The sequence below is a fragment of the Onychostruthus taczanowskii genome, unplaced genomic scaffold (genome assembly GCF_017590055.1).
Source record: "Onychostruthus taczanowskii isolate IOZ18803 unplaced genomic scaffold, ASM1759005v1 scaffold13, whole genome shotgun sequence".
Lineage (NCBI taxonomy): Eukaryota > Metazoa > Chordata > Aves > Passeriformes > Passeridae > Onychostruthus > Onychostruthus taczanowskii.
The window spans coordinates 11645877-11673846 of NW_024498462.1; the positions used below are offsets into that span (position 1 = coordinate 11645877).

General features: G+C 38.9%; 1 protein-coding gene across 1 annotated transcript in view; it reads left to right on the forward strand.

The window, feature by feature from the left end:
• The window catches only part of LOC121331788 (connector enhancer of kinase suppressor of ras 2-like), a 165394-nt gene that overhangs the window by 98653 nt on the left and 38771 nt on the right, over positions 1–27970 (forward strand). Inside the window, exons 8-14 of the mRNA XM_041396540.1 lie at positions 4126–4185; positions 8040–8108; positions 17689–17835; positions 21879–22012; positions 22564–22769; positions 26450–26535; positions 27716–27970. Coding sequence (XP_041252474.1) covers positions 4126–4185; positions 8040–8108; positions 17689–17835; positions 21879–22012; positions 22564–22769; positions 26450–26535; positions 27716–27970 — 957 coding nt within the window. The remainder of the gene's footprint in view (positions 1–4125; positions 4186–8039; positions 8109–17688; positions 17836–21878; positions 22013–22563; positions 22770–26449; positions 26536–27715) is intronic.

The window sequence follows — 27970 nt, forward strand, 5'->3', positions numbered from 1 at the left end:
TCAGAACCTTCTTAATTTTTCCTTCCTCAGGAAGGAATTTTTTTTCCCTTTCCTTCAGAAAAAGAAGGAACTTTCCCTGTTTCATTTTAGAAAATTAAGGAAAGCAAAGATTTTTATTTCTAAAAATAAATCATTTTAATGAAACCAGCTGAAATGTTGGAAAAACAAAAAAAAAACTGAACAAACAGACAAGATTTCAGGTGCACAGAGCCTTCTTTATGGAGGATTATTCATCTATCCATTCTCCAGCTATCCTTGCAAATAGTGCTTCTCTTTCTGTGGCATTTGTATTTTAAGGTGATGGAAGTCAATTTTTCCCATTTTCACAAGAAAGGAAGTGCAATGTAGGCAAGAAGAAAAAGTAGAATATGAAGGCAGCTTTTTAAATGGGAATACGCCTGGCCTAAAACTGTCAGGGAGTTCATCTAATTATTTAGAATTATTTTTAAAGGCTTACAGAAACTTGACAAATTTCCATCATGCTTGGCATATAAAGGTTCTCATAGCCTAAAAGCCCAAACAAAACCAAATTTTCTTATACAGAAGAATAAAAGAAGTTACTATCTTAAGTATTTTGAGAGGTGGAAGTTGTCTTGCAGGAAGGAAAGTAGAGGTGTTTAAATTTGGGCAAAGGACTGCAACATATAAGACAGAAAAAAATTTTGAGGACTTTTTAATAGTATGAAATTTAAAAAAAAACTCCATCACCTTCTCAAAGCACTATCATGGTGTTCATTTAAATGCATTTGTGTAACTTTGATAGTTGAAATAAGATTAAAGAACCATTTATTATGGGGCAAAAGATCAAGGGGTGTAAGAGTTCCCTGGTTGTCTGTGGCATTACAAATCTGCATCTTTGCTGTCACTGCTTCCCTGTGCAGGAAAAATTGTTGACACTTAAAAACACACTGCTGTCATTACATCCTGCTTAATTAGCCAGATGATTCTGCAAGAAAATTTTCAAGGAAATTCCCCTGACAACTGGATGTGCTGTTTTCTGGGGAAAAGTCTCTTCAAAATGGGATTTTAAATGGTTGATGCCTTCCCATATGTTTTCAAAGGTCAGATTTTAATTAAAAACCTTTAATTCACTTTGTCACTAGGGGACAGTGGCAGGGTTCTTGATTTGATGCCTGAGAAACATTTCCTTGTTCTCTAACATAGGTCAGTGTCATTCTTCAGAGTTTATGCCTGACACATCAGTTATTAAAGAGCAACTATTTATTTCTAAATGTTCACCAGTCTGAGCCATCTTCACTGAGGAGAATCCTTGACTCTTGCCTTATCTCGAGATAAGGGGTACAGCTTGTTATTCTTTTCTCTGAGATCATTGTTGCCATTCAAGGATAAACCAGAGAGACTAAAATCCCATTCCTGGGGGGAAAGAAAAATTAAAGAAAAAAAACAGAGAGAGAGAGATTAATCATTTTGAAAAAGGACTCCTGTGATCTGTGATACTTTGCTTCTAAGGCTCTTAACAGACTGGTAAGGGAACAGAAAGAAAGCTGGGAACTGAGTCAGTGGGATGGACAGGGCAGGGAAGGACAGGTGGGACAGGAATGGACATCGCTGAGTTTGCAGAGCAGCAGGAAGGCAGACAGAGCTGGGTGGAGAGGGCAGCAGTGGAAACTGGAAGGGAAGAGGCAGGAGAAGCCTCTGTGCCAGGTGTAGGTGCCACCCCAGAAGGGTTTCTCACATTGGCCAAACCCCTGGTCACTCCAAGGTGACCAAACAATTCTCTGAATATGCCTAAGCTGAGCCATGTGAAGTAAAAAATTGATATAAGAACTTTGATATTTTTTTTACATAGAATAATCTTTACAGCTTTTCAGGTAAATATATGTCAAGGGGATGCTCTGCTCCTGTAATGGTCAACAAGAAACAAGCTCATTATTTTTCTTTTGGGAAAACAAGGATGAAAGCTCTGTGTAGGATTATTTGAAGGCTATGAGTCATTCATTAAAATTGTTTATTTTTTTGTATATTCTTAAGTTATAATAACTAGGATGAAAGAGCAGATAACAAAATGTAGGGTAATTCTGTGAGATCAGTCAGGTTTTATGACTCTCCAATGGCATCTGTTAAGAGATAAAATTATAATTTGATTTTTTCCAAAAATACACAGAGATTAACAAGAGTCTAAGAACTTTAGGAAGAAATAAGTGGTAAAATTTAGTGCAAAATTTAGCACTCTGTCCTCTTGTGGCCTGAAAGATTTTCATCTGTTGGGTTTTTTGAACAGGGAATGAATCTCGTCAGAGCAAGTGGGATGTTAGGACTGGGATATTAAATTTGATATAAAAGTGTGGCTGGAAATGTGTTCCTGAGGCTGACCAAGTGCTAAAAGAGCAGGAATGTTGTGTAATGTTCTCGTGAACAGTTCACTGTGGAAATTCAGCATAACTCACACTAGATGGGCAAAATTTCTGCTCAATTTAATTAAAAAAAAACAAACTAAAATAAAATTGGGTTTTTAATGGAGATTCCCCATCCCATTGTCCATGGGAGCCTTCAGCTCTCCAGGATCCTGTTTGTGTCCTTGATTTGGCAAAGAGAACTTTGTCCTTAGCTGCTGAAGGGACCACAGAGACAGCAGAACAGCAAACACTGATAAATTAAGCATCTCTAAAAAGGAAATTCTGAAAGGTTCACCAGCAGCTTCTTTCTTCCAACTAATCCTGTTTTATGAAGCTGATTTCACGACTGACAAGGTTTAATTTGGATCTTTGGTTTTTACAAATGAAGTAGTTTATAAAGTAGATTAATTTAAGAGAACAACTGAGATGGGGAATAAAATCTAAAGCAGAGTTTCCTATGCAATAGAGTTAACCAACCTGCCAGCAATCAGGTTTGGACAATCTTTACTTTTAAGATTTCAATACATTTAAAACTTGCTGAAGTGCAATTAATATACATTAAGGCAGAAGTTGCATTTTCCCATGAAAAATCCAAACAGACCCAGCTAGAGGAGGTTGCTCAGCCTCATCCAGTCACAATTTGATCATCTCCAAATCAGAGATCCCACAGCTTTGCCTGTTCCACGATTTTATTTTCCTGATGGTAAAACTGAAAAAAATAATTCCTCACCCAAGTTCCAACTTGTCTCTTGCTTCTCATGCTCCCACTGTGAGGAAGAGTTTGGCTCCATCCCATCTTCCAGTTTGGGGACTTGTGGAGAGCAAGATCATCTTAACTTTGTAGGACTTTTAAGTCTTGGGTTTTTCTCAAGAGGTTGGGTGGTGGTGTTTGTGTCCCCACCCTGCTTGGAGATCTCCATTAGCATTCAGGAGTCTGGAAATTGCTTTCTCTTAACAAAATGTGCTTGGTTATTGCTGGGGACTCTAAACTTTGGGGCTGACAGCACAAGGTGATGCAGAGCTACTGAAAGAGCAATAAATCAGCAGCACAATGTACCAATTAGATGAATTAGATTTCCAAATGTGATGGATAAGGGTGCTGTGTGAAGAGAGGGGAAGCTCTGACCTGGCTCCTGAGAGGGAAGCACAGGAGCCTCCCTGACATTTGGGGCTCTGAGTGGCTCAGCTCCACAGATCCCTGCTCTGGTTGTCTCTCTCCATTTGTCAGTCTCCTCCTTGGAGCAGAATTCCTGATGGACTAATTACAAAGCTCTGTTAGTTCACTAAGCTCATTTTCCCCATAAATTAGCAATATGAGCACTGGCTCCTGTCTTGTCTGAGTTAGACTCTGGCTTCGTTCTTCCTGAATCAGGAACTCTTTGAAAATAGGACATTTAAGTTTAAAAACTACTCCTGCTCATGCTTTCAGTTTCAATACTTCTTTTATGTCACTTGTAATAAAAAGACATCATGTTAAATATTTCAAACACTGAATAGACACGAGTGTTTATGCTGATGCTTGATGTTGAACTCTGTTCACAAACTTTAGAATAGAAAAAAACATTAAATGAGAAAATTCTGCTATTTATAGTGGTCTTGATATAGATTTGTTAAACTTAGATTTGCAAATTTCAATTGACCACGGCTCCTTCCAGTCTGTTCAAATGTTATGGTCATTAGAGCAAATATGTTATTTTAATTATCGTGCAAATGTCCTGTATTTGTTTCCTACAAATATTAATTACCCTTTTTGCTCTTTATTTTCCAGGGAATGTATATAAAATCAACATATGATGGACTACATGTAATCACAGGAACAACAGAAAATGTAAGATTCTTTATTTTAAAATACTTGCATCGTGCTTACAATTATTTTCAGTGTATCTGCAGTGCATTTTGTAATATGTAAGCTTGCTTTAAACCAAGCCACTTTTTAGTAATATCTTTTTTCCTTTTTTATGTATGTGTATCATATTACCTTTGTAAAGAGTTAGTACCTTTGAACACAGACATAGAGAAGCCTCTGTGTTGAAATTATTAATAAGTAATGCTATAATAAAGGAAATTCTCAAACTTCTGCCCTCAGTCATTCCTCCAGTACTCCTTTCTAACAACATTCACACAATTTCTCTCTGGCACAGGTGGTTTCCTTTATATTAAGTACATTATATTTTATGTTTTCTATCATTTGTATTAAATATACAGAAGAGATCAATTATAATTTTCATTGTATGCCCAGAGGTATCAAAAAACCTGAACTAAAATCACAGAGGGTTTTGCAGCTCAAAGATCTATGTGAGGTTTGAGGGGACACCAAAGAGTGTGACAGGAACACCAGCTCATCTTCTAAACATCCTCCTTGTTCCTTAACGTGCAGTTCATAATTATAAATTTAAATAATTCAATTGACTTCAACTGCTGCCATCTAATTACAGTGACAGACTTCATAACCACCCTTCTGGTTCTCATCTTGTCTTTCAGTCACTGCTCCCACTCAGGCTCAGAGCTGGGCGAGTGACAAGATTAGATTTTATACAGCTGAGATTGAAATTATGGATTGCTGATGCCCAAGGAGCACCACATGAGCTCTGTGAGATGTAAATCCTAGCTGGCAAGTGCCAGGGCTCTGCTGGCCCATATGGGTGAGCTCCATGTGGGATATTTTAATTGATTTATATACATTTAGTGGTATTTACATGGGTTTTGTCAGTGCAAACCCACGAAAAGCCAGATGATTTGTATGTCACAATTTGGGAAGACAATTCTAATGCAAATTAAACTTGAAATTTCTTTGTTTATATTGTCACCATTGGCAGCATTTAGAAGTCTAAAAATAACTATATGTGTATCTTGGGTGCTGGAAATTATGACTGATCCATCTTGATTATGTTGGAGAGATTATGTTCATAGATTTAATTACTCATGGTGTAATTAGTCCATTTTTTTACTGTAATTCTAATTCATTTCACAAATATAATGCAGTTTGTAGGGGAAATATTGATATATTTACAATTGAAATCCACAGGAAGAGTTACTAAATTTCCAGCCACTAGAATTTTTAATCTTTTATTTGGACTATCAAAACTTTTTGCTACAACACCACCAGAAGAAATTGCTCTTTTTGGTTTTGCTGGAAGTGTAATCACATGTGCAGATAAACCAGCTTCAAAGACCTTTAACTTCTGGTATTTCAGCAAATTGATTTTTCATTCCTTTTGAAGGGATAATTGACCTCAGAGCCAGTGTTTAATTAGCTCAGCCTCATCCAAGTCAGGAAAGCAGCTAAAAAGAGAAAGAGCCAGGCCTTTGCTGCTCGGCTGAAGGTAACCATTATGGATGGTGGTGTTCACTGAAATTTCCTGCTTACCTCTCATGCCCCACTTAAAGCCAAAGAGTTTGTTAAAGCCACGTTGAATTCCAGGGATATTTCCAGGGATATGTTTGCTCCTGGAATGCCAAAATTCCACAAGTTTCCACTAAAAGGAGAAAGTGGCTCTGGAGCCAGGTGGGTCTTCACATCCTCCACCTGAGGTGTGGGGTAAAATCCTGTGTGTTGTAGGGGAGAAGGGCTCAGGGGCTGGAGGTGGGACTGGCTGCTCTGCCAGGGCTCAGAACTGCAGCCAGAGGCCAGGCAGGTGAGGGGCTGGAACTGGGCAGAGAAGGCTGGGAATGAAAAACCAGAGGAAGGCTGGGCATGAAAAAGCACAGAAAGGCTGGGCATGAAAAACCACAGAAAGGCTGGGAAGGAAAAACCACAGAAAGGCTGGGCATGAAAAACCACAGAAAGGCTGGGAAGGAAAAAACAGAGGAAAGCTGGGGATGAAAAGCCAGAGAAAGGCTGGGAAGGAAAAACCAGAGGAAGGCTGGAAAGGAAGAACTGGCCCCAGCCCAGAGTGACCAAAGCCCTGCCAGAGGCCAGGCAGGTGAGGGGCTGGAACAGGGCAGAGAAAGGCTGGGAATGAAGAACCATCAGTGGGCAGAAGGTAAAAGCTGTGCTTGGAATAGCCCAGTCAGGCTGGGAATCACCCTGTCCAGGGCTGGCTGATTGCCCTATTGGCTGATTATTGGTAATCAATGCCATCTCCTGCTCCCAGAGCCCTGCACAGTGCTGGCTGCTAGCAGGGGCTGGCCCTTGGCGGGTGATGAGTCTCTCTGGCATTTGATTCAGAAATAATTGCAGTCATTTCCCTGTCAGTGGCAATTTGGGTTTTTCTTGTATTGCCTCCTCTTCTCTTTGTTCCTTTTATTTGTTTATGTTTTATGTTTTTAATCTCCATTCACAAAAGGAATGAGTGGGATTTTGAGTTGAAGGCAATGCAGCTGAGGAGCTCTTGCCTGCAGTGAGGTCATGACCACAAACTTCTCCACATCACTTTCAGTTCAGATAAATCCTTTCTTCCTTTGTGTTTGACACGTGGCTCGTGTTTATTGTGTTTAACAATTTATGTTTTAGGCTGGCTGCAGGAGATATCCAGGAGCTCAGCCACATTTTGGTAACAGCTTTTTCTCTGTGCAGTTCTTCAGCAGGATTAGAGCCAGGCCACCCCCTCCAGCTGCAAGAGGCTCCTTTTCTGCCTTTCTTAGGAGTCTGTTGGCTTGGCAGGGAGCTTGAACTGTTTCTGGAGGATTATTTTGCTTTGAAGGTTTCAGCACTGTTTGACAAGAGGCACTCAGTCCTCTCCTCTCTCTGACCCTGTATCTCACAAGTAAACTTCCCCCCTTGTCCAAGTCTCCTGGCTGAACAGCCAGCTTCCACTGGGGTTTATTTTCCAAGGTGATGTCTCAGCTCTTGAGTTCTTTGTGGTTTTTGCCTCCTGAGTGCCAGGTTGGTGTGCTGTGTCAGTAGAACACTTGTAAGCCAGGGCACAGTGCAAACTATTGGCCTTGAGTTCTCAGTTCTTTACTCCTGAGCCTGCTGATATCCTGAATGCCCCCGATTTCTCTCACAGATTTAAGATTTCATCAAAGCTTCTAAAAATTATTTGTACACTAGTAATTGACCATGTTTGAGTGGCTCCTCAATGGGTTTTAATCCATTTTCATCTGCTCAGAACAAGCTATATTTAGGATAAGGGAGTTTTTCAGCTCCTGAATCACGAAATTATGTGAATAGCGTGTGTACATAAAATCTCTTGAAAAACAAGTCACTTACATCCATTTGTAAATCACCACATTCTGTGTTCAAATGGTTCATTTAGCATTGTCTTGGAAATGCTGGAGCTGGATTTGAAGGTATAAATTCCCTGTGTGTGCAGAGCATCTTCAGTTCCCTTCAGCAGTGGCACTGCTCTGTAGAGGACTGAGCCCTGATTTCTGTCCCACACCCGGCTGGTCCTAGCTGGGTTGTAACAGATTTAACTCCATGAGATGGGAATTCACCCAGGGTATTCCAAACAAGGTTGTGACTGCTCAGCTAAACACAATGGAGCAACTCAACTGGCCAAAATTGGCAGCTGGAATTCTAGATTGCAATAGCAAATGGAATTCTAGATTACTCCATCAAATGTTATCAGAAAAAATATTGTTCCTTATGAATATGACCAGTTACCATTATTTGACAGCAATAAGGCTTCTTTAGGCACAGCTTTCTTGCCTTCTTCAGTGTTCATTGTTTTAATTCCTGCTCTTTCCTTCCACCTCCACACCCTCCCTGTAAAGTAAATTTTTCTCTCTTGTCCTCAGTCTCCTGCTGACCAGTGCAAGAAAATCCATGCTGGTGATGAGGTGATCCAGGTCAACCACCAAACTGTGGTAAGTATTTTGGAAATTCTGTGCTCAGGCTTTGCAGCACAGAAAAGCAAAAAAGCTGGTAAAAATTACTAATTCTTCTTTGCCCAACTATATTATTATTATTAATGTCTTTTTAACCATCATATTCACTGCTTATTCTGAATAAGAAAAGGCCCAAATTGAGTCCATAACCAGCCCAGAAGGATTAAGCCAAATTTACATTTTTCACAGCTGCTGTTCAACATCATACTCTTCTTATATAAGGAGATCCAAGAATATTTCCTTGAAGTTCTTAGACTTCTCATTATGCACTTGCCAGCTGGTTTAACTTCTCCTCTTGAACAGAATTTTGCATTCTGTTTAATGCAGGATCCAGATTAATAATGCAGAAGTGCTGTAACAGCCATGTATGCTGAATCTGCTGGGGGGAAGACATAAAAATGATTAAAATGTTGACAGAAATCTGCCAGGGTTGCAGCTTGGGCATTCTTGGATGGAGATTTTTTTTTTTTAAATGATACCCATAAGCAGGTGGATGCTGAACCTCAGTATTGCAGTATGTAATTTAAATATCATTTAAATAGCTCCAGTGTTGCTGGAGCTCCAGGTGAAAGGACCACTGGTATTTATTGTTTCTTAGGCATGGCTAGTGACAAGGACAATGGTGACTTCCTAAGCAAATCCTAATTTGGCTATTTCACTTTGTCCTGGTGAACCCCATCTCCAGACACAGCGGCTGCAAAATTAAGAAATCTTTCTGTCTGTCACTTGTGTGAAGTGGAAATATGAAAGTCTGGCTATTAAAATCTTATGATTGGAGAGCAAATATTTTCTCTTGAAAAGAAGTATAACTTATTCATTTACACTTTAAATGTTAATGCAACACACAGCTCTTATCTGTATTAGAGAGTTGTCATAGTTACAAGCTGAAATATGCATTAGGCTGGCTTTCTCCATCAAACACATTCTTCAAGTGACAGATCTGATTTAATCTTTACTCCCATAGGTGAAATCCCCCATTCAGCTTCTCAAGAATTGGCTTTTTTAGCAACTCTTTCCATGCCTGTTATTACAGCAGGCTCAAGGTGGTTGATACTTGTAATCCCTTTCCACCTGAGGGCACAGGACCAACAGCTGAGTCAAGAGCCATAAAAGACTTTTTTTCAAAAAAAATCCCCCCATAATAAATTAATTATTCATTCTGAAGTTTCTAACAAGCCAAGGAAAGAGATAAATTGCACTGGTTCGTTTGGAAATTTATTCTTGCTTTGAAATGGCTGGGAAAGTCTCATTTTGTTTTCAGTTTGGAAAATCGGGCAGTAACAGTGAGGGTTTGCATGGCTCAGAGGTGTGTGTCCAACCCTCACCCCTCATGGATTAGGAGTTTTAATGTTTTAAATATTCCTTAGATCTTCAAGTGTCACTTCTGGCACTCCTTACTGCAAACCACCCCCAGCTGTGCTCCTTCTTCCCCCCAGTTATCACGTTATCATGATCCATATTTTGCTTATAATTAGCATTATTTCCATTAGTGGACTGGAATTATTCAAAGGCAACAGCTCATTAAATTTCCACATAATCAAAATTCTAATATTAGCATGACCAGCTCATAAAAAGGGGTGTAACCCTTTTGAAAATAATGACTGGGGGGGTCAGACAACTTGCAGATCTCTGGTGTTGCTACAGGTTTTCCAGAGAATATTTTATTGTGGTTACCCTAACCAAGACATTTGTTTAAGGTTGATGTTTCTGTAGCATTTTGGTACTAATATTTTATATTATATCAAATATAAATCCTTCAACACAATGTGTTTGGAAGAAACTGTTCTGAAGATGATTAGAAAATGTCATTTTGTCCTGCCACTGCCGGAAATACTTCCCTGGGCAGAGAAAGTATGGATCTCTTTTAGCAGATTCCAATCCTATAGCTGGCTACCAGCACCATTTAATTTGATTTTGACTGAACCAGGCCAGTGTATTTTCTAGATAAATTCATATTCATTTCATATGATCATTTGAGTTTTAAAACTTTCATTGATGTTCCCACAACTTGTAATAAATTGCTCCGGTAGTTAATTATTCTCATTGCTGGGGGGAAAAAAGTCATTTTATTTGTAGTCTACATTTGTCTGGCACAAGCTTCCAGTCCTTTGATCTTGATGTATTTTTATCTCTTAAATTGGAGAGCAGGCTTCTCTTTTAGGTATTTTCAGGATGCAATCAAATTAGCTCATCTGGGGTTTTTTTATTTTTTTTTTTTAGTAAGGTGGATAATTTGAGCACTTCCAGTTCGTCATCCTAATGCATGACCCTCCTCAGCATCCTCTTTAAATTCCCAGCTGCAGCACTCTCCGTTTTTCACAGGAGTTATGGAGCTGTCCAGGGCAAGGGTTCACATGGGCAGGGCACAACGGTGGTGCTGAAAGAGTAAAAATGAGATTACAGAGCCTGGAGCTGTTCCAGGGCAGGGTCAGCGTGGATTTCTGGAAATGTTCTTCCTGCAGAGGGTGGCTGGGCACTGAACAGACTCCCCAGGGAATGGGCACAACTTTTTACTGTTTTACTTTACTTTTCAAAAGTATTTCTATGGAATTGAGAGTTTAAAAGTGTTCAGGAGGTATTAAAGGAAAGCTGCTTCCAAATTATGTAATGCAACAACTGAAAAAGTGACAACTAAAAGCCTTTCCACGTAGAATCTGGTCTAACCAAGGAACACAATTGCAAAGATCAAAGAAAAAATAATAGTACTTTAAGCAAGAAAGGAATCTGGTCTAACCAAGGAACACTCTGTAATACAATTGCAAAGATCAAAGAAAAAATAATAGTACTTTAAGCAAGAAATTAATTAAAGCAGGCAATTCACTGGCTGTTAAGATCATTTAATCATTATCCAATTTCCTTATTTGCCTTTCTGCTTGTTCTTATTGCTTATAAGATTTTAATAAAACAGTGTAAGAAACTTTAAGAATAACTTATACATTCTAAATCACTGCCACCCTAACTCTTTATTTTTCCCTACAATACAACAACAGGGACCAATTCTGCCAGTGCCTTGTAGATTTTTACTTCCTCTCCTACAAAATTCTACAGAAGTACTAAAGATGCCACAGTAACACTTCTTTGTTTGCAAAATTAACAATTAATTTTTAGGAGGTGTATTTTCTGCTGCTTAGTTGAAATAGAAGATTTCATATTGTAATAATTTTTCAGCATAAACTTATGAAAATTAAATTGTGTTAATTTTCCTTTTTAGATAGTTTTTCAGACAAATGAAAATACTGGAGAGCAAATGAATATTGAGTCATCTACTTGACCAAATGTAAAATATTTTGTCTACTTCTGGACCAAGAAGTGATTTGTAAACAAGGGAAAACTGAATTTCTGTCTTCTGTTCTTTGGTTTTGCGTTGTTTTACTGTAGCACTTCTTTGTTTGCAAAATTAATAATTAATTTTTAGGAGGTGTATTTTCTGCTGCTTAGTTGAAATAGAAGATTTCATATTGTAATAATTTTTCAGCATAAACTTATGAAAATTAAATTGTGTTAATTTTCCTTTTTAAATAGTTTTTCAGACAAATGAAAATACTGGAGAGCAAATGAATATTGAGTCATCTACTTGACCAAATGTAAAATATTTTGTCTACTTCTGGACCAAGAAGTGATTTGTAAACAAGGGAAAACTGAATTTCTGTCTTCTGTTCTTTGGTTTTGCGTTGTTTTTGTTTTGGTTTGGTTTTTTGTTTTGTTTTGGTTTGGGGTTTTTTTGTTGTTGTTGTTTGTTTGGGGTTTTTTTTGGGGGGGTGGTTGTTTTTGCTTTGTTTTTTCTTATTTTTTTGGGTTTTTTTTTTGTTTGTTTATTTTTTGGTTTTTGCGGGGGCTTTTTGGTTTTTTTTTGGGTTGGTTTTGGCTTTTTGGGTTTTTTTTTTGTTTGTTTATTTTTTGGTTTTTGCGGGGGCTTTTTGGTTTTTTTTTGGGTTGGTTTTGGCTTTTTGGGTTTTTTTTTTGTTTGTTTATTTTTTGGTTTTTGCGGGGGCTTTTTGGTTTTTTTTTGTGAGGCTTAGCATTTGAAGGTTATTTCATAGGACAGGGAGCAATAATAAAGCTTTTAGTAATTCCTGTTGAAAGCTCGATGTTACTCAGGAGCACCTGGCAAGACTCCAGGAGTCAGAATGTAGTAATTAATCCCAAACCAACAGAGCACCACAGAGCTGACGTGACGGAAAATGGCAAAGATGAACTTGGAATTAATCAGGAACAGGTTTCCAGGAGAAACTGAGTTTGGATACCATTGTCTTGACATTAGTAATATCTTGTCTGAGATGGTGTGGGGTCTTCAGGTCGTTTACAGCTATCAAGGGTGTTCAGTTAGATAGGAGCATTAAAAAATTGTAATGGCTAAAAAGGAAAATGTGTCATCTGTCTCATAGGAAGAGGAATTATTTAAGGATTTCAGTTTGGTTAACTCAGCCAGCTGGGGCTGAGATAGAATTCCTCTTTCTCCACAGACAGAGGCAATAAAGACCAGAAAGAGAAACATTCCTTAAGGCATAAAACACTGCTGTGCCAGAGCAAGAGGCCACAGAAATATCTGTAATAAATCTGTTGTGCTACTTGTTTCTTATATTCTCTTGAAACAGCTGCAGGTTTTAAGTGAAGTAGTTGCATTTCCACACTTGAGGTTGTTCTTTGGAATGATGGCTCCTGTGCTTTCAAGGGCATAGAAGAGAGATGGGGACAGATTTTTTTAGTAGGGTCTGTTGTAGAGGGGCAACGACTTTATACTGAAAGAGGGGAGATTTGGATCAGATGTAAGGAAGGATTTTTTTTCAGTAAAACACAGGCACGGGCTGTCCAGAGAAGCTGTGGCTGCTCCATCCCCAGGAAGTGTCCAAGGCCAGCTTGGACAGGGCTCTGAGCAACCCACTTGAGGATGTCCCTGCTCCTGACAGGGACAGGGATGGACTAAATGACCTTAAAATGTCCCTTCAAACCCCAAATATACTTTGATTCTAAGTACATGATCAGCAGCCTAATGCCCTTTCATACTGTTCATTGTCAAATTACATGCTTGAAATTAAGTGTGTCAAGAGCCTGGCACAATGAAATAATTTCAGCACTAATTTATTTGTGTGAAGACAGTCATTGAATTAATACCCTCGGTGTCTGTTTGCTGAATTGTAAATATGAGTCCTAATGAGAGCTCATTTTAGGTGGAGGTAATTCTGTAAATGTAGTGCCAGGTCACACCATCTGTGTTTCAGCACACTCTGTGTTGGGAAATGCAAGCGGGGGGGAAAAAAAAGGACAAAAGCTGTCATGAGAATTTGAACTTCTTTCCCCAGAAGTTGTCCTTCTGTTTCCAAACAAAGTGCCACATGTTACTTCTTCTCCAGCTCCTGCCTTTCAGAAGGGCTCAGCAAAGCCTCTCTTCCAGCAGTAGATCTTGCTTCTTCTTGGATTCTCACTGTGTTTCTCTGTTAGTTAATGAAAATAACTATATAAGATAATGGGAGAACATTTGGTTTTCCATCATCAATTCTTGTTAGGAGCAGCTCGAATATTAATGAGAGTGAATCAGCTACAGGTGTTAATGACGAGCTTCCCCTTCAGTGACAGAAAAGTCTTATGATCTTCCAGCACATTTTTTGTCTAATAATAATTTCTGATTTCCATCTTAATCAAACCAGCTCCCTTGATTAATTCCCTAATGAGGCAAAGTGAATTACTTAAAATATGAAAAGATTATAGTCTACTTCCTTTAAAAAGTTGGGTTTACACCAGCTGGGTTTTTTTTTTAAATGCAAATATGAAGAGAGGTCAAACTTTGCAGGTTCAAGTAAATATAAATATCCAGATGGCTTTGCTTATGTATTTGAGGAGTCATGAGGGGAAACATCTGTCCTGGTTCCTGTGAGGGGTTACTGCAGTCAGAGCAGAATTACTTGTTTTCAGGTGGTGTGCAATATAGTAGGATGTAAATATTTAGAAAATATTTGGCACAACTGATTTCCAGACCAAATGCCTGAAAAGGGAGATTTTAAATTCCTGTTGGTTATTGCTCTGTCTCCCTCCCTCTGTGGTTATTGCACCCAGGTGATCCAGTGAGCGGGGCAGGCACAAGTCCCCCAGGCAAATTCAGGTGTAACCTCCCTTCCTGCTGTGAGGGCACTCAGTATTTCTGTATTCCTTAAAACTTTTCCATTTGTCAGAGTCCTGATAGGGTTTGGTGAGGCAGTGAAGGAACTGAGGAACCCATTCCTGCCTTGTCCCCAGAACTTTCAGAGAAAGCAGAAAAGGAGCAGATGCTTCTGTCCCTGTGCACTCCCAGCTCCACCATCTGAGCTAAATTTTACTTCTGAATTCCTACCATAACAAACAGGTACAATGTGTTTGGAAGCAATGGGCAGGGAGGGGAAAAACTGCTGTGGGGGTTCAGACCACTGGAATCCTCTGATAAACACCACCCTGTCCAACAGTTCAGCTGCTTTCTCACTTCCCTTTGATAGACAAATATATCATGCACTTCATGCCACTGCAGACACCCAAAAAAATGCACTGATTTTTTATTTTTTTTTGTGTGCATCTGCAGCATTAGGATTTTTTTGTAGGAATTTTTCCTACAGATGTGCAGTGAGTCATCCCCAGGCAGGTAGGCTTTCTTTTGAAAAGGGAGAAAAGGTGCTTTTCCAGCATGAACAGAGTTGGGATTTATAACAATGCTGAAATCCCTGCTGCTGGGAGGATGCTTTCCAAATCCCATTCATGCAAATCCAGATCTTCTGAATGAGAAGGAGCAAACTCATTATGAGGAGAGTCTAAAGAAGATATTGGAGAACTAAAAAACACTGCTCTGCTGTTAATGAAAGTGGGTTATGCTTTTCATGTTTTTCTCAACATATTAGTTAAGGAGTCCCAGCTACAAAATTATCAGGTTTGGATCTACAAAATTATCTCAGCATTGTGGAATTTCCTAGTCAAGGAATTTATTATTTACTATTTATGAATTGCAATTAATGTTTTTGGAACTAATTTTTTGAAAGTTGCTATATCTCAGTTTTCCACCACATAGTTTCTATGAGAAAACTAACAAATCCTTTAATATAGACAGGAGTCCACAGGTTTCTTGCAAGGAATTTATTATTTATTATTTATTATTTATGAATTGCAATTAATGTTTTTGGAACTAATTTTTTGAAAGTTGCTATATCTCAGTTTTCCACCACATAGTTTCTATGAGAAAACTAACAAATCCTTTAATATAGACAGGAGTCCACAGGTTTCTTCTGTCTGGAGCTCTTTTTTCAACACTGAGGATGTACAAACGCAAATTAATGATTGTGACAATCTTAATTGTAAACTATGAAAATTTCAAACATCTGTCTGTGACCATATTGAGTGAATTCTTTTGCATTCTTCTGTGTTTCTGCCATCTTTAGCATCTAAATTAGCATCCATTTTTATTTATGGAGGGAAATGAAAAGTATCACATTGGTCTTTTATTTCTTCATTGTTCTAATGTTAATTTAACCTTCCTTTCTGAAATAGCTTAACCCATTTCGTAGAATTCTATTTTGACTGTGTGGAAAATCTTAAAGGAGCAAAATACCTTTGTGGAGAATGCATCTTAGCAGAGCTAGAAGTCAGTCATTGCTTTGAAGACTGATTCTTCAGGAGTAAATGTCAAAATCTGACTCAAGGACTGGTTTTCAACTAAGATTTTTAATCCACTGTAATGACTTCTCTTTTTTCAAAGCTATTTTTAGTAATACAATTTATAATAAGTTGTCCAAATTCCTGAGAGCATTTTATCATTGCCCAGTAGTAATGACTGCAGACGGTTTTCTGATAGATCTTGGTATTTAATGGTTTTGCCATTAAGGTTCTCATTGGAATAATTTATCCTTCACTTAATTATTTATCATTCTTTTCTAAAAGGAGCCCAGTACTCTAAGGATTTCGGCAATCTCAAAATTACATCAACCTATAAAAATCAAATAGAGTTCCACTTGATTTCTATAATTGAGTAAAAGATTTAAAAAAACACATGGCCCCTGTGCTTTTATAAACACAGCCCAAACTGGAGGAGATTTTTGGGATGCAAGCTGCCATCCTTGCATTTGTTTGGATGTGCCCTATTTACAATTACTGCTGTTTTCTGGTTTCCTGTGGCCAGTGCATTTTTAGAAAGTTTTCAATAGAACAGCACCATTAAAAATAGAACAGAACTTTTAAAAGCTTTTAAAATCCTTTTTGGAATTCCAACCCATCTTGCAGTTCTGTCCCAGGTGGACATTCACAGTGGGATCCTGGCTTTGGCCCACTGTGGGGGCAGCTTGGAACCTTACAGTGATATCCCAAATTCTCTCCAGCCCTTAGAAAAGGATTTTAGTTCCAATCTCCTGGAGGTTGATTTCTATTTTCCCTTCACCTTTTTGTGTAATCAGATATTATCTTCCTCTAAGAGGAAGTCATTATAAACTCCACCTGATATAACAAGGGACTGAATGCAGATTTCTCTGTGTCTGAGCACCTAAATAATTTATTGTCCTGCTTTGTAACAGCAGTGGGGATTCACACTTTGGTCAGAAGAGAAACTATGATTAAAATGTTATTATGAACTCTGACAGGTCAAACATGGCCAGTATAAAAATATTTACTGCTTGCATGTCTTGGTGCTGTTGCTGTTCTGGGATTCAGTGAACTTTTCATTCTCACAGGTTCGTGTCAGGGCTGATGCAGCTGCCTTGGGAAGTTTGTGTCTGGGAATTGCTGTGTGGGCCCAGAATCCCAATTCCTGCTCATGCAGCTCTGCTCAGACTTGTGGCAGTCACAGCATTTATGGCAGGTCTTTACCATGGCCATGAACTACTGCTCTAAAAATGTGCTGTGAGTGGGACAGGAAAGGCAGGGGAAAGAAAAGCCCTAAAAATATTTTTTCTGGTTTTGTGTATAAATAATTCATGGTAAATTCCTATGTAAGTAATCAAGATGATGAAGAAATGTCTCTAAGTAGCTTGGGTTTTTTTCTGAGTAGCACATCCTTTTATTTACATCCTGTAAATAAAAAACATTTTATTTAGAAAAAAAATCAGCGATTTCCTTTTTCATGGCTCTGTTTGCAATTTACAGTAACTTGGAGACTCAGCTGTGTCCAGGGGCTGTACAGATAAACCAATCAATGATCATTTATCTCCAGTCAGGGGCTTACAGCTCTTACCTACATGCTGAATTTGTTGTTCCAGCACAGTCTGGCTTCCTCCTCAACACTCCCTGTTGCAACTCCGAACCCAGACTGAAATTCTTTCATGACTTCTAGACCTCATCTTCTGATTTTAAATGTTCCATGATCTCACAAGTTATTGAAAGTGTGACAGCATTCACTTCTGCCTTATTTTGGTCAGGAACATGGCTAAAGGGAAAAAAAAAAAAAAGATAAAAATCCAGCTGCAGCAGCAGGATTTCAGTCCAACTGAGTTTATAAAAACTGCTTGTGTTTGCAAGGAGCAGGTTGTAATAGACCTTGCTGGTTAATAGAACATTTCCTTCCCATTTCAACTTAAATGGAAAGCTTTCAAAATTCAATTATGGACTTTTTCCTTAGGTTGGCTGGCAGTTAAAGAACCTAGTAAATGCACTGTGGGAAGACCCAAATGGAGTGATTTTAACCTTGAAAAAACGTCCTCAGAATACCCTGGTTTCTGCTCCTGCCCTTCTGAAGAATGTGAGGTGGAAGCCTCTGGCCCTGCAGGTAAGGTGGCTGCTGCAATGTGGCGGTAAATCCTTTGTTCAAGAGAAAACACTGGAGTTTTACCTCCCAGTGAAAGGAACAGGAGCCCGTCCCAAACTCCTCTGAAGCAGAGTGCTGAGATAAACAAGTGTGGCAATGCTTTCTTTCTTTGATTGTTTTCTCCATGTTTTGGTGACTCTGGGAGCCACAGGAATTCAGACAAGGAAAGAACATTTACAGGAAGTTTTATGAAGAACAAGGTTGAGTGCCTGCTCTGCCTGGCAGAGGCAGCAGTGCCTCCCTGTTTCCATTATTTCACAGTCTGTCACCTACTTGTTTGTGACCAAGTGTGTCAGATCCATTAAATTCCAGGAGAACTCTGCTCCTGTTGCACACCTCTCATGCAGTTGGAGTTTTTGGCAGCAGGGATGATAAAACCTCTGGTATTTTCTCTGTACTCATTCCTTGAAAACCTGCTCATGCAAAAAAATAAAAGACAATTGAGAACATCACAGCTGCTTCTCCCTACAGCAGGAAAAACTGGCTGAAACACTGAACTCAAAATGTTTAACTCATTTTTAAAGGAAAGGCTTGCCAGTAAGCAGTAACTATTGATGGTTGTCTTTAATGCCATTTACCGCCCTGTAAGGAGTTGATGCACTTCCATCACGTGGAAGCTTCTCAGAGCTGTTTTGTTTGGTTCACATGATACATGAACGTGTTTCTGAATGATTTTTAAATTAATGAAACAAACAAACCCTTCAAGCTTATCCAGGCAGATTTCATCCCTGCCTGGCATTTCTAAACCTTTCATTCCCCAGAGTGCCTGAATCCTGGCTTCACTTAAGGAGTTTGTGTAATCCTTGCAGCCCAGGAATGCTGACAGTGGGATTTAGGGCCACCTTTCTTTCTCTGTGCCTTCTCCTGGGGGAGAGGAACGGGGCCCTGTGACCCCCAGAGGGGATTTTTCTGTCATAACACTGCAGGAATAACATCCTTTGCTCTGGCAAGATGCTCTTGTATCTACTTGTGAACTTCAGATGGAGCCTTCAGGGGCAGCAAAATGGAAATTGCAGTGGCACAGGGCTTCCAGAGAGATCTTCTCTTTATATTGATACATTATATACATTTATATTCATGTATTAAAGAATCATAATTCACAGGCAGCACAGGATTTGGAAGCTGTGGCAGAGTGAACAGTGTGTGTATGGCACAGGATTTGCCATCAAAAATGCCAACTTTTGTTGTGGTAGCCAGAAAAGTGAAAGTGCATCAGCTGCTTTTGTGGAATTATCAGCAGTTCTGGTTTTGTGATGTCTCCTCTCCTGATGAGCCCCTGAGGAGCAAAGGGTGCTTGGAGTGTCTCCTTCCTTGAGCGTATTCCTTCTATATCAGAGAATAGCGGGGTGAGAGATTTAAATAAAAATATAAACTACTTTGGAAAAACAAAACAAAAAAAACCAAAACAAACAAAAAAAGAAAACAGCCCTGTCAGTGCTACTTCTTAAGAGCAGATTCTGTTATGAGGCATGGAAAAACCATTTCTAGATCTTTTATTCTTCCTGCCACAGAGAAAACTCAAGTGTGAGGACCTGGATCCATTTCAGGCCGCAGGTTTTGGGTTTGCCTGCTTCCCGCAGCTCTCACCTGGATCTGGTGTTATTTATTATCGTCAGTAATGACTTGGAAGCAACCTGATTAAATTTCAAGATGCCACTGAAGCCTGTGCTTCCTGGACAGCTGACACAACAGCTTGTTGCTGCTGGAAGCAGTGAGCTCACTTCCCTCTCCTGTTGGCTGCAGTGCCCTCACCTTTCGGTGACTTTGGCATTTTTAGACTCTAGAGCGGTGGAATTGGTAGGAGAATTTCAGGGTTGGTTTGTTTGTTTGTTGTTCTGGAGGTTTCTGCTGCTCGTGGATTAAACTGGACCCTGCAGAAAGAGCAGGCTTTGGGATAGCAGGGAGCACAGGAGGGTTACAGCGAGGGAAGAGCAGGACAGGGAACGGCCAAGCAGCCACGAGCTGCAGGAAGATACCTGAGAAACAGACTGAGAGACAAACAGCTCACCAAAAGTCAGATTTTGTCAGCCACAAAGAAGGATAACACACATGGGTGTGTGGTATTCCATGGCCTCTTCCAGGTCCAGATCCATATATGTTTCTGTCCACGTGCTGTTTTCATGGGGCACACCATTTATCTGTGTCCACATGTGGAGCAATTTTTCCATTCTGATTTAAAATCATGTTTCTCTCCACGTGCTGTTTTCATGGGGCACCCCATTTGTCTATTTCTGTGTCCACATGTGGAGCAATTTTTCCATTCTGATTTAAAATAGAATGGGAATCATTCCATTTGCTGGAAATCAATTTTCTGCTGGTAAAAAAAAAAAAAACAAAAACAAAAAAAAAAAAAACCAACCAAAAACAACCAAAACAAAAAGCAGTACATAATTAGGGAAGGCAAAAAGGAAATAGGGTTTAAGAACTTGAAATCATGTTTGTTACCTTGGGTTGGTGCACAGCAGGAAGTTTTAAATAAAAGTTTTCATGTTCTCTATTGTTGCTTAAGGCACTTAAAGAGGTTATTAATATTTTTTAACAATAATTAAGTTTAAAATTATGCCACATAGGTAATTTATGAATTATTGATGATACAGAATCTGTGAGGCTTTATAAAATTTATTATTTGGCCTTGTTGTAGTATTCTTTTCCTTTAGAGGGTTTTCCTTGATGCTGAAATAACAGTTTCCATCTGCTAGTTCTGTACTCCATTATCTTTCAGTGAGATTTGTGACACCATTTTTTTCCCCCTTTTGTCTCTGGCTGACATGATGTGATAGTAGGAGATTATTTGAATTTTTAAACTCTCTAATTATTTTTCCACTCAGGACAAAATGTGGTTTTTTTAATTTGCTATGGCAAAAAATGCTCTGCACACTACAACTTCATTCAAATAAGATACAATATATTGTATTTTTTAATTTTTATTTGGACAACTTTTCACAACTGTCACTAATTGATCCAGAACAATTACGCCATTTATTATTTAGTTTAACAATAAGCATAGAGAACTAATATAATTTTGATCCCTTAGTAGCCTGACACTCTTATAAAAAACATCATTTTTTTGGTATTTAGGATTGCTTTTACTTTTTGAACCATATAAAAAATATTTCGGTGTTTATCTCTGGAGCATAGAAACATTTTATTTAGAAAAAGATCATTGTTTATAGCTTTCATCCAAATTTTGAGTCACTGGGTTTTCCTTCCACCTGTAGAAAGCTGGTTGTATCTATTTAACCATAACTTTTATAAATAAAAATATTTTCTATTTCTTGAGTATCAACACAGACTGAACCTTGGTTGATAAATATTCTTTGTTTATCTCTCTGTATCCTGCCCAGCATATTTGGTTATCATTCCTGTAGTCCTTGCAGACCACTGGCTTGAGCTTCCCTGTGACATCTGAATCCACCAATTGTGTTTAACATCGTGTGAAAGTTTAAAAAGTAAAAATCTTAAAGGATATTTATTTTTTTAGGTTAATTTCTATTTCTTTGCTATGTACTGCAGAACACGCATTTGTTATCACCGTGACTATAAAGCCAAAGGACAACGAATTCTGCTTTCTTAAAAAATCAAAATGTTCTCTCCTTGCTAACAATAAATCTTCCACTGAAACAACACAATCATTTCATTCAGTACAAGTATTCCAGAGCTCTGTAATTAACTTCTGTATTAATGGCATTTAATACAGTGTGTCCTTTCTCCTCAGATAATTGATTTTCTGCATTGATTAAAGATCATATTTTGTTTGAGTCTCAGATTTTCCCTTGAGGTGGCTTTTAAATTAATTTAATGGTCGTTTATCAGTTTCTTTCATAACATTCTTGAAGTCTAGAGTTTCACTGGACACCTTTTTGGAAGAAACTTCAGAAATTCAAAAAATTTTCAAATCCTAAAAAAGAGGTAAAAATTCCTACAATCATGCACACTGATTTTGTTGATTCTTGTAGCACAGAAAACATTAACTTATTCTTCATGTTCCTTTTTGATTTTTACAGCCTGTGATTCCAACCAGCCCCACAAGCAGCTCTACAACCCCAACAAGTACGATGGGCATGTCCTCAAAAATGGACAACTCTGCACTCCAGGATGTTTTCATTCTCTCCCCTATGTCAGGACTTTATGGGCCCAGGTATTTATGTCCTAAGGAATTTGAGGTTTTGAAAAAAATAAAATTTTACACTTTGATTTCATTAGATTCATAAAACAAACCCAAAACCAACAGCCCCACCATCAAGCTAAATAATTAGTAAAATTACGAGCTAAAAGTACACTAAACACCAGTTTGAGTAACTTAACTTTCACTTAGCTGAGCAAAATGTGGGTTTAGCCTTAAATCAAGAAAGTATTTAAAGAAGTCTTTAATCAATTAGTTTGATTTACTTTTATGTGTCTATTTCTATCTTACTTTGGAGCATTTCTGCAAGGGAAACCCCTGTATGCTCATATTAAAACAATTCCTGATGTTCTCCTTCAGATCCTAGAAAACTCCTGAACGTTTATCTCATAATTCAAGTGGCACCTAATGATGGTTTTGTTAATTGACATTTGTTGAATTGCCTCACTTACAAAGTGAACATTTCAATTGCAAGACTTTTTATTTGTAGCATTTGGAAGAGGCAGGTGCATGCTGGAAATTTCCCTTAAATGGTTCATTTCTCCTATTTCATCTTCTGTTTTCAGGGATGAAATTGGAATCATGTCTTGTGATGACATCAGCAAGTTTGGAAAGTCTGGGATGAAAGGCTCTGAGTCTCCCAATTATTTCCTGGAGCACGAGAGTGGGAAATTCTACACCCTGATCGAGGGGGAAGGACACCCCGGGGGCTCTGAGTACGAGAGGAGCAGAGCCTCGGGCGTGAGGAGAAGGGAAAAGACCCCCACCCATGGTAGGCTGCATTTCCTCAACCTTCTTCTGATTCACAAACTCTGCTCTTAACTCTGCAACCCCCCCAAATCTGCCATTCTTGTCAGACTGTGACCTGTTGGCTCTGAACAACAAACAGGAGTTTGTATGAAGGAATAATTAGAAAAATCACACACTAGCGTTTCTGGTGAGGAGTAAGTTATTTATGCAGTTATTTTGCAGTTCATACTGGAACGTTGAATGATAATTAAATTCATATTATTTGAATAGGCAGCATCTTTATTTACTCAATTTCCCCTCCCAGACTCCTGGAGATTATTCCACTTGCAATGTTCTGGGCTGTTAAACTTCAGTGAAGGAATTGCCTTGTGGTGTGAAAGTGTCTGTAAGATGGAAGGCCCTCCAAAATTCAGCTCTGCATTAAATGCATGAGGAGTACCCTACAATGCACTCATTAGTGCTGGAACTGTACTTCAAACCTTAGGATGAGGATGTCTAAATATATAAAATGCTATTAAACAATAATTACCTCTGGTTTTCTATAGAAGTTCAGTGTGTACATAAATCCCTATTGGGTGTGCAGGTGTACAATCACACGTGCTTGTATACAAGTGTATGGATCTATATTTATGGATCTATATAAAAGGTGTTGTTGAAAATTAACCGATAATTTTTTTTTCTTCTTCTCTGTTTAAACTGAATTTCTTGGTGTTTAATGAATTTGAGACAAATACTGCTGAAATACAGCAGTGTATGGGCCGTGTATTTTCAGTTGCCTTTTTTTTTTTCAGTTGCTTTATTTTTCAAGGCAGTAGGACAGTCTTGTAAACCTTACAGATTTCAGAGAGGAGATTTCTTTTGGAAACTGGAATTATGTCTGATTTTGAAAATGGCACTATTTCTGAGCCTCAGAGAAAGCAAAGACCATAGTGTTCTCTGTGGGTAGCTGCTGTCTTTTGAGATCTATGCAGATATTTATTGATATGTGGCAAGCCATCCATAAGTCCTTTATTCCCCTGTTCTGAGATCTTTTTTTCTCTCATTTTGTTAAAAAGCCCCAACAACTCTCTAAGTTTTTGTCTTTGAAATTTAGGAAAGGAAAAACCTCTGAGAAGCTCAGAGCAGTAAAGGAAAATGTGTGAGTGAAGAACACAGGTACTAAAATCCTGCTGCAGTCCAGGGGAGAGAATCCCAAGAGTGGTTCTGGTGGAAGATCCAACAGCAGCTGAAAGGGAGCACAGTGGGGGAAAAAAGAAAACTCTTGAATCACTGCAGTCCCTGATTCTCTGCTGCTGCTGAGTCTGGTGTGGGTTTGCTACAGGGCTGTTCTTAAATGCAGCTTCTCTGCCTCCTGCTCTTACTATTTATCTTGTGTTTATCAGTTACACAGAACTTTCCTCCTGCTGCTGTAATTGCTGATTGCAGCTGGATTTTGGGTAAAAACGGCAAGTAAAATGGACTTGATGGTGTGTGTATGTGCACACAGAGCCTTTCAGGGTAGGAAATCTTAATAAATCTTTGTTATAGGCAGGGTATTTTTAGTAACTGTTTCAGTCATCTGCTTGATGCTTGGAAGAGCTGTGACGCTGAGGAACAGGATTCCATCTTGGGACCAGTAATGTTCACTCTTTGTCTCCTTGGGAAGTGACATCATTTTAAAACAGAATTAGAATGAAAGATAAAGAGAAATCTTAACTGTGATTAAAATTGCAGCCAGATGGGTGTATTTGGCTTGCTTTCATAAATTCTTCCTGCAGGGTGACTTAAAATATTGGGCTCTCCGCCTGATCCCAGGGGTACACAAGATTTTTTTTGTCTATGATGGACAATTCTGATTGAAATCCAGAAGGAATTTGGTTTTCAAGTCTCTGAAATATGCTTTTCTCTCAAAAATGACTGCTAAACCAGATTTTTTTTTTAACTACTGATTTAATTAATCTGTTGAATAGCAGACATGCAAATGATGTTCTACTGTAGTGGAAGGTTTTGTACTTTCTGACTGAGGTGCCATCCATCATCAAAGTGACAATGTGTCTTTCAGTAAAAAGACAGGATTTATGGCAGCTTCAGCAAACTGATGCTGGAACCACAGAGCCATGAGCAAAGAAATGAAAATAAAACTTCTGAAAACCTTCATGGCCAAGCAGCCACTTTCATTATTGCTTGGGCTGACACAAACTACTGCTCCAAAATTCCAGCCTTGGACCTCCCAGGCTTGCAGCCATTATTAGAAATCAGTCTCCTGTGCAGCTGGTAGGTGGATGGATACTCAGGCAGGTGATGGGTATTCAGAATACATGCAAAATACAAGAAGATAAAAAGTCCATTTTTTCCAATGTATTTATGAAAATTAAGCTTGTTTTTAACAACGTTGCAGTTCATTTTTTGTTTTACTTAACATTATACTCTGTTGTTTTCCTGACTGTAAAATGCTCTGGTCTAAAGAGTTCTTGTGGCAATGCATTTCAAACCTCGTCCATTTATGTGTTAGAGGCAAAAACATCATAATTTTTTTTCTTTCAATGTATTCTGGTATCCTTGTACACAACAATTTTTTGCTCCTCAGAAAAATATCCAAGTTGCAATGTCAAAATAATTTAAAGGTTACTTTTCATTGGGAAAGGACTTGGAAGTGAAATAAGCAATTTACAAAATCACTCATTCATTTGCCTTGTGTGATTCCTGAATTTCTATTTTTGATGTGCTGTGGTATCTGTATTTGTGTATAAATAATTTTAGAATTTCAGATCTTTCCCTTCTCTACAGAAAAACTGCTCAGATTGGTTATGATGCTCTTCACTTGCTTTGTGCCTTCCTGTTTTCTTTTTGTAAATTTTTTATGTTGTTTCTTTATCTTTTTATATTGTGATTATTTTTAATTGAGGTTTTTCTCTTAATTGATATTGTTCTTCTTAGGATTAGGAGTTGAATCCCACATTTCTAGTTGAAGGTAGTCTCAGCTCTGAAATACAATGAAATTTATTTTTCCATAGGATTATTTATCCACTAAATTTCATGCACAAAAGTGTAATATGGACAAATCTCAGTACCCCAAGTATCACCCCTCTGATTTGGGGGTGCTCCTGGTGTGCTGCCCTCCCACCCCTGCTCTGGTGCTCGGGCACATCAGGGTGTCACTGTCCCAGTGCCGTGAAATCCCGTGGGTTCAAACCCCCATGGCTGAATCTCTGCTGGCTGTTGTCCCCAAACTGAGCCCCAGGTTTTCCTCCTGAGCCAGTGGAAATTAATGTTCCTTGAAATGAGATTCCATCATTTCTCACCCCGGGATTTCCCAGGTCAGGGGGGTTTATGTTTCCCTGGCAGATCTGTGTTGTTCCATCTGTATTAATTCCCTCTCTACTTTTCCTACAGCATTCTCACCCACTTAAAATCTGTTTCTCTCTTTATTCCCAACACCCGTTTAATGAGTGAGGAAGTTCATACAGAGCAGAGTTTTCAAATAAATTTGTGATCTGCTTTGAATTTACAAGGAATTTCACCAGAGCTGGTGGTGCTTCCCTTGAGGCCGGGGTGATGAAGAGGAGGCTCTGGGAGGTTTCACTGATCCTGAAGGCCACAGCTCTAATGACGGGCTGCTCTGAGGGGTTGTGGCACACCTGGAATTTATGGACATTACTGACCCTCCAGCCTGCCATTCCTAGCCTTCAAAAATTACATTGGTTTTCCTTGCCTTGTTTGCAGGAGATCTGAGGCCAGTTTCGATGCCTACTGAGTACAGCTGGATAGGGGAGCCCAAAGAACAGAACATGTACAAGAGGGGAAGCAGAGGTGAGTATTTTTTTTTCTCTCCTCTTCTCCAAGATGTTTTTCTTGTGTTGCTTAAGGAGCATCACAGGAAAAAAAAATTTTTTTTTTTTTGAGTGTCACGGAAGATATAAAACACCCTGTTTAGTGTCTGTGCTTTTCTGTTTCTATTTCTGAAAATTAAAAATGTGTATTAGAGGAATTTAATTCTAGTATAAAGAAACATAAACATCAAGGGAAAAAGTACTTTGAAGGCTCAGATATATGTTAAAAGCAACCAGTTCTAAATCTGCACAGCTCTAGAAAACAGTAAGTGATGTTGCAGATGTAAAGTAGCATCCTCTGAGAACATTTAGATCAGTATGAATTAAAATTTGGAACAGGAATCAGCAACTGTACTGTCAGTGTTCAGACCAGCAGTTCTAATCACAAACTTCCATTGATCCCAGTGGGAATTATGAACTTTACAAGAAAGAAAAGTGATTGCACAGTTTCTTTTTTCCTTTATATCCTCTGGCAAAAAGAAATGCTGTAATTCAAAAGAATCTTCTTCAAATATGCAACCACATTTATTGTGATACCGACTTTGAAGATTCTTCAATACTATTTTTTAGAATCTTTTAGGCATGGTCTGGAAAGCTGAGGGGAGTTCAACTTGACTCCTAAAAGTGTGACAAAAAATGAATGATATTCTTGAAGATCAATACAGGATTTTAAACTACCTTTTTCACTAAACTTCCATTCCAAGAGAAAATAAATTTCATTTAAGGCACAAGCCTTTTCTGATTTATTCCAAATCTGTTGATGTGTGTTTAGCTCATATTTCACTGTTGCAGACAGTAACAGACTTGTTGCCTGGCCAGCTCCCGTTTTGAAACTGTGCCCAAGTTTGCTGCACATCTCCTTAAAACCATTATTCCAGCTTGTCAAATTCCTTGAAATTACACTCCTGGTGTCTGGAATGCTCCCAGAGATGCTCCCTGCATGATACAAGCCAGTAATATTTTACGTGTCTGCTCCCTTTCACCATCCGTGGTGAAATGTGGAATGGAGTGCAGGGAGAGCCCTCACAATTCCCTGGGCACTCGCACGACTTTTCCCAGTTTAACAGCACCCAGTGATGGTCTCTGGCCAGCCAAAATGCTTCTCTGCTTGTTTCCTCTTCCTAATGTTTCCTTTTTCCTTCCTCTCCCTCCAACCACTGACTCTGAGAACTCGCTGCTGCGCTACCTGAGCGACGACAAGATCCTGGTGATCCAGGAGGAGCCCCTGGCGCAGAGGGACAGCAAGCGGGACACGGGCCGGAGGTCCAGGAAAAAGGGCAAAGCCCCAGGGAACGCCGGCTATCCCATCAGCCCCTCGCTGCTGGCCTCCACCATCAACGTCAGGATGGAGCCAGGGCAGCAGGACGTGCTCAGCTTCTCCCTGGCAGAGAACAACACCGTTCCACTCTACCAC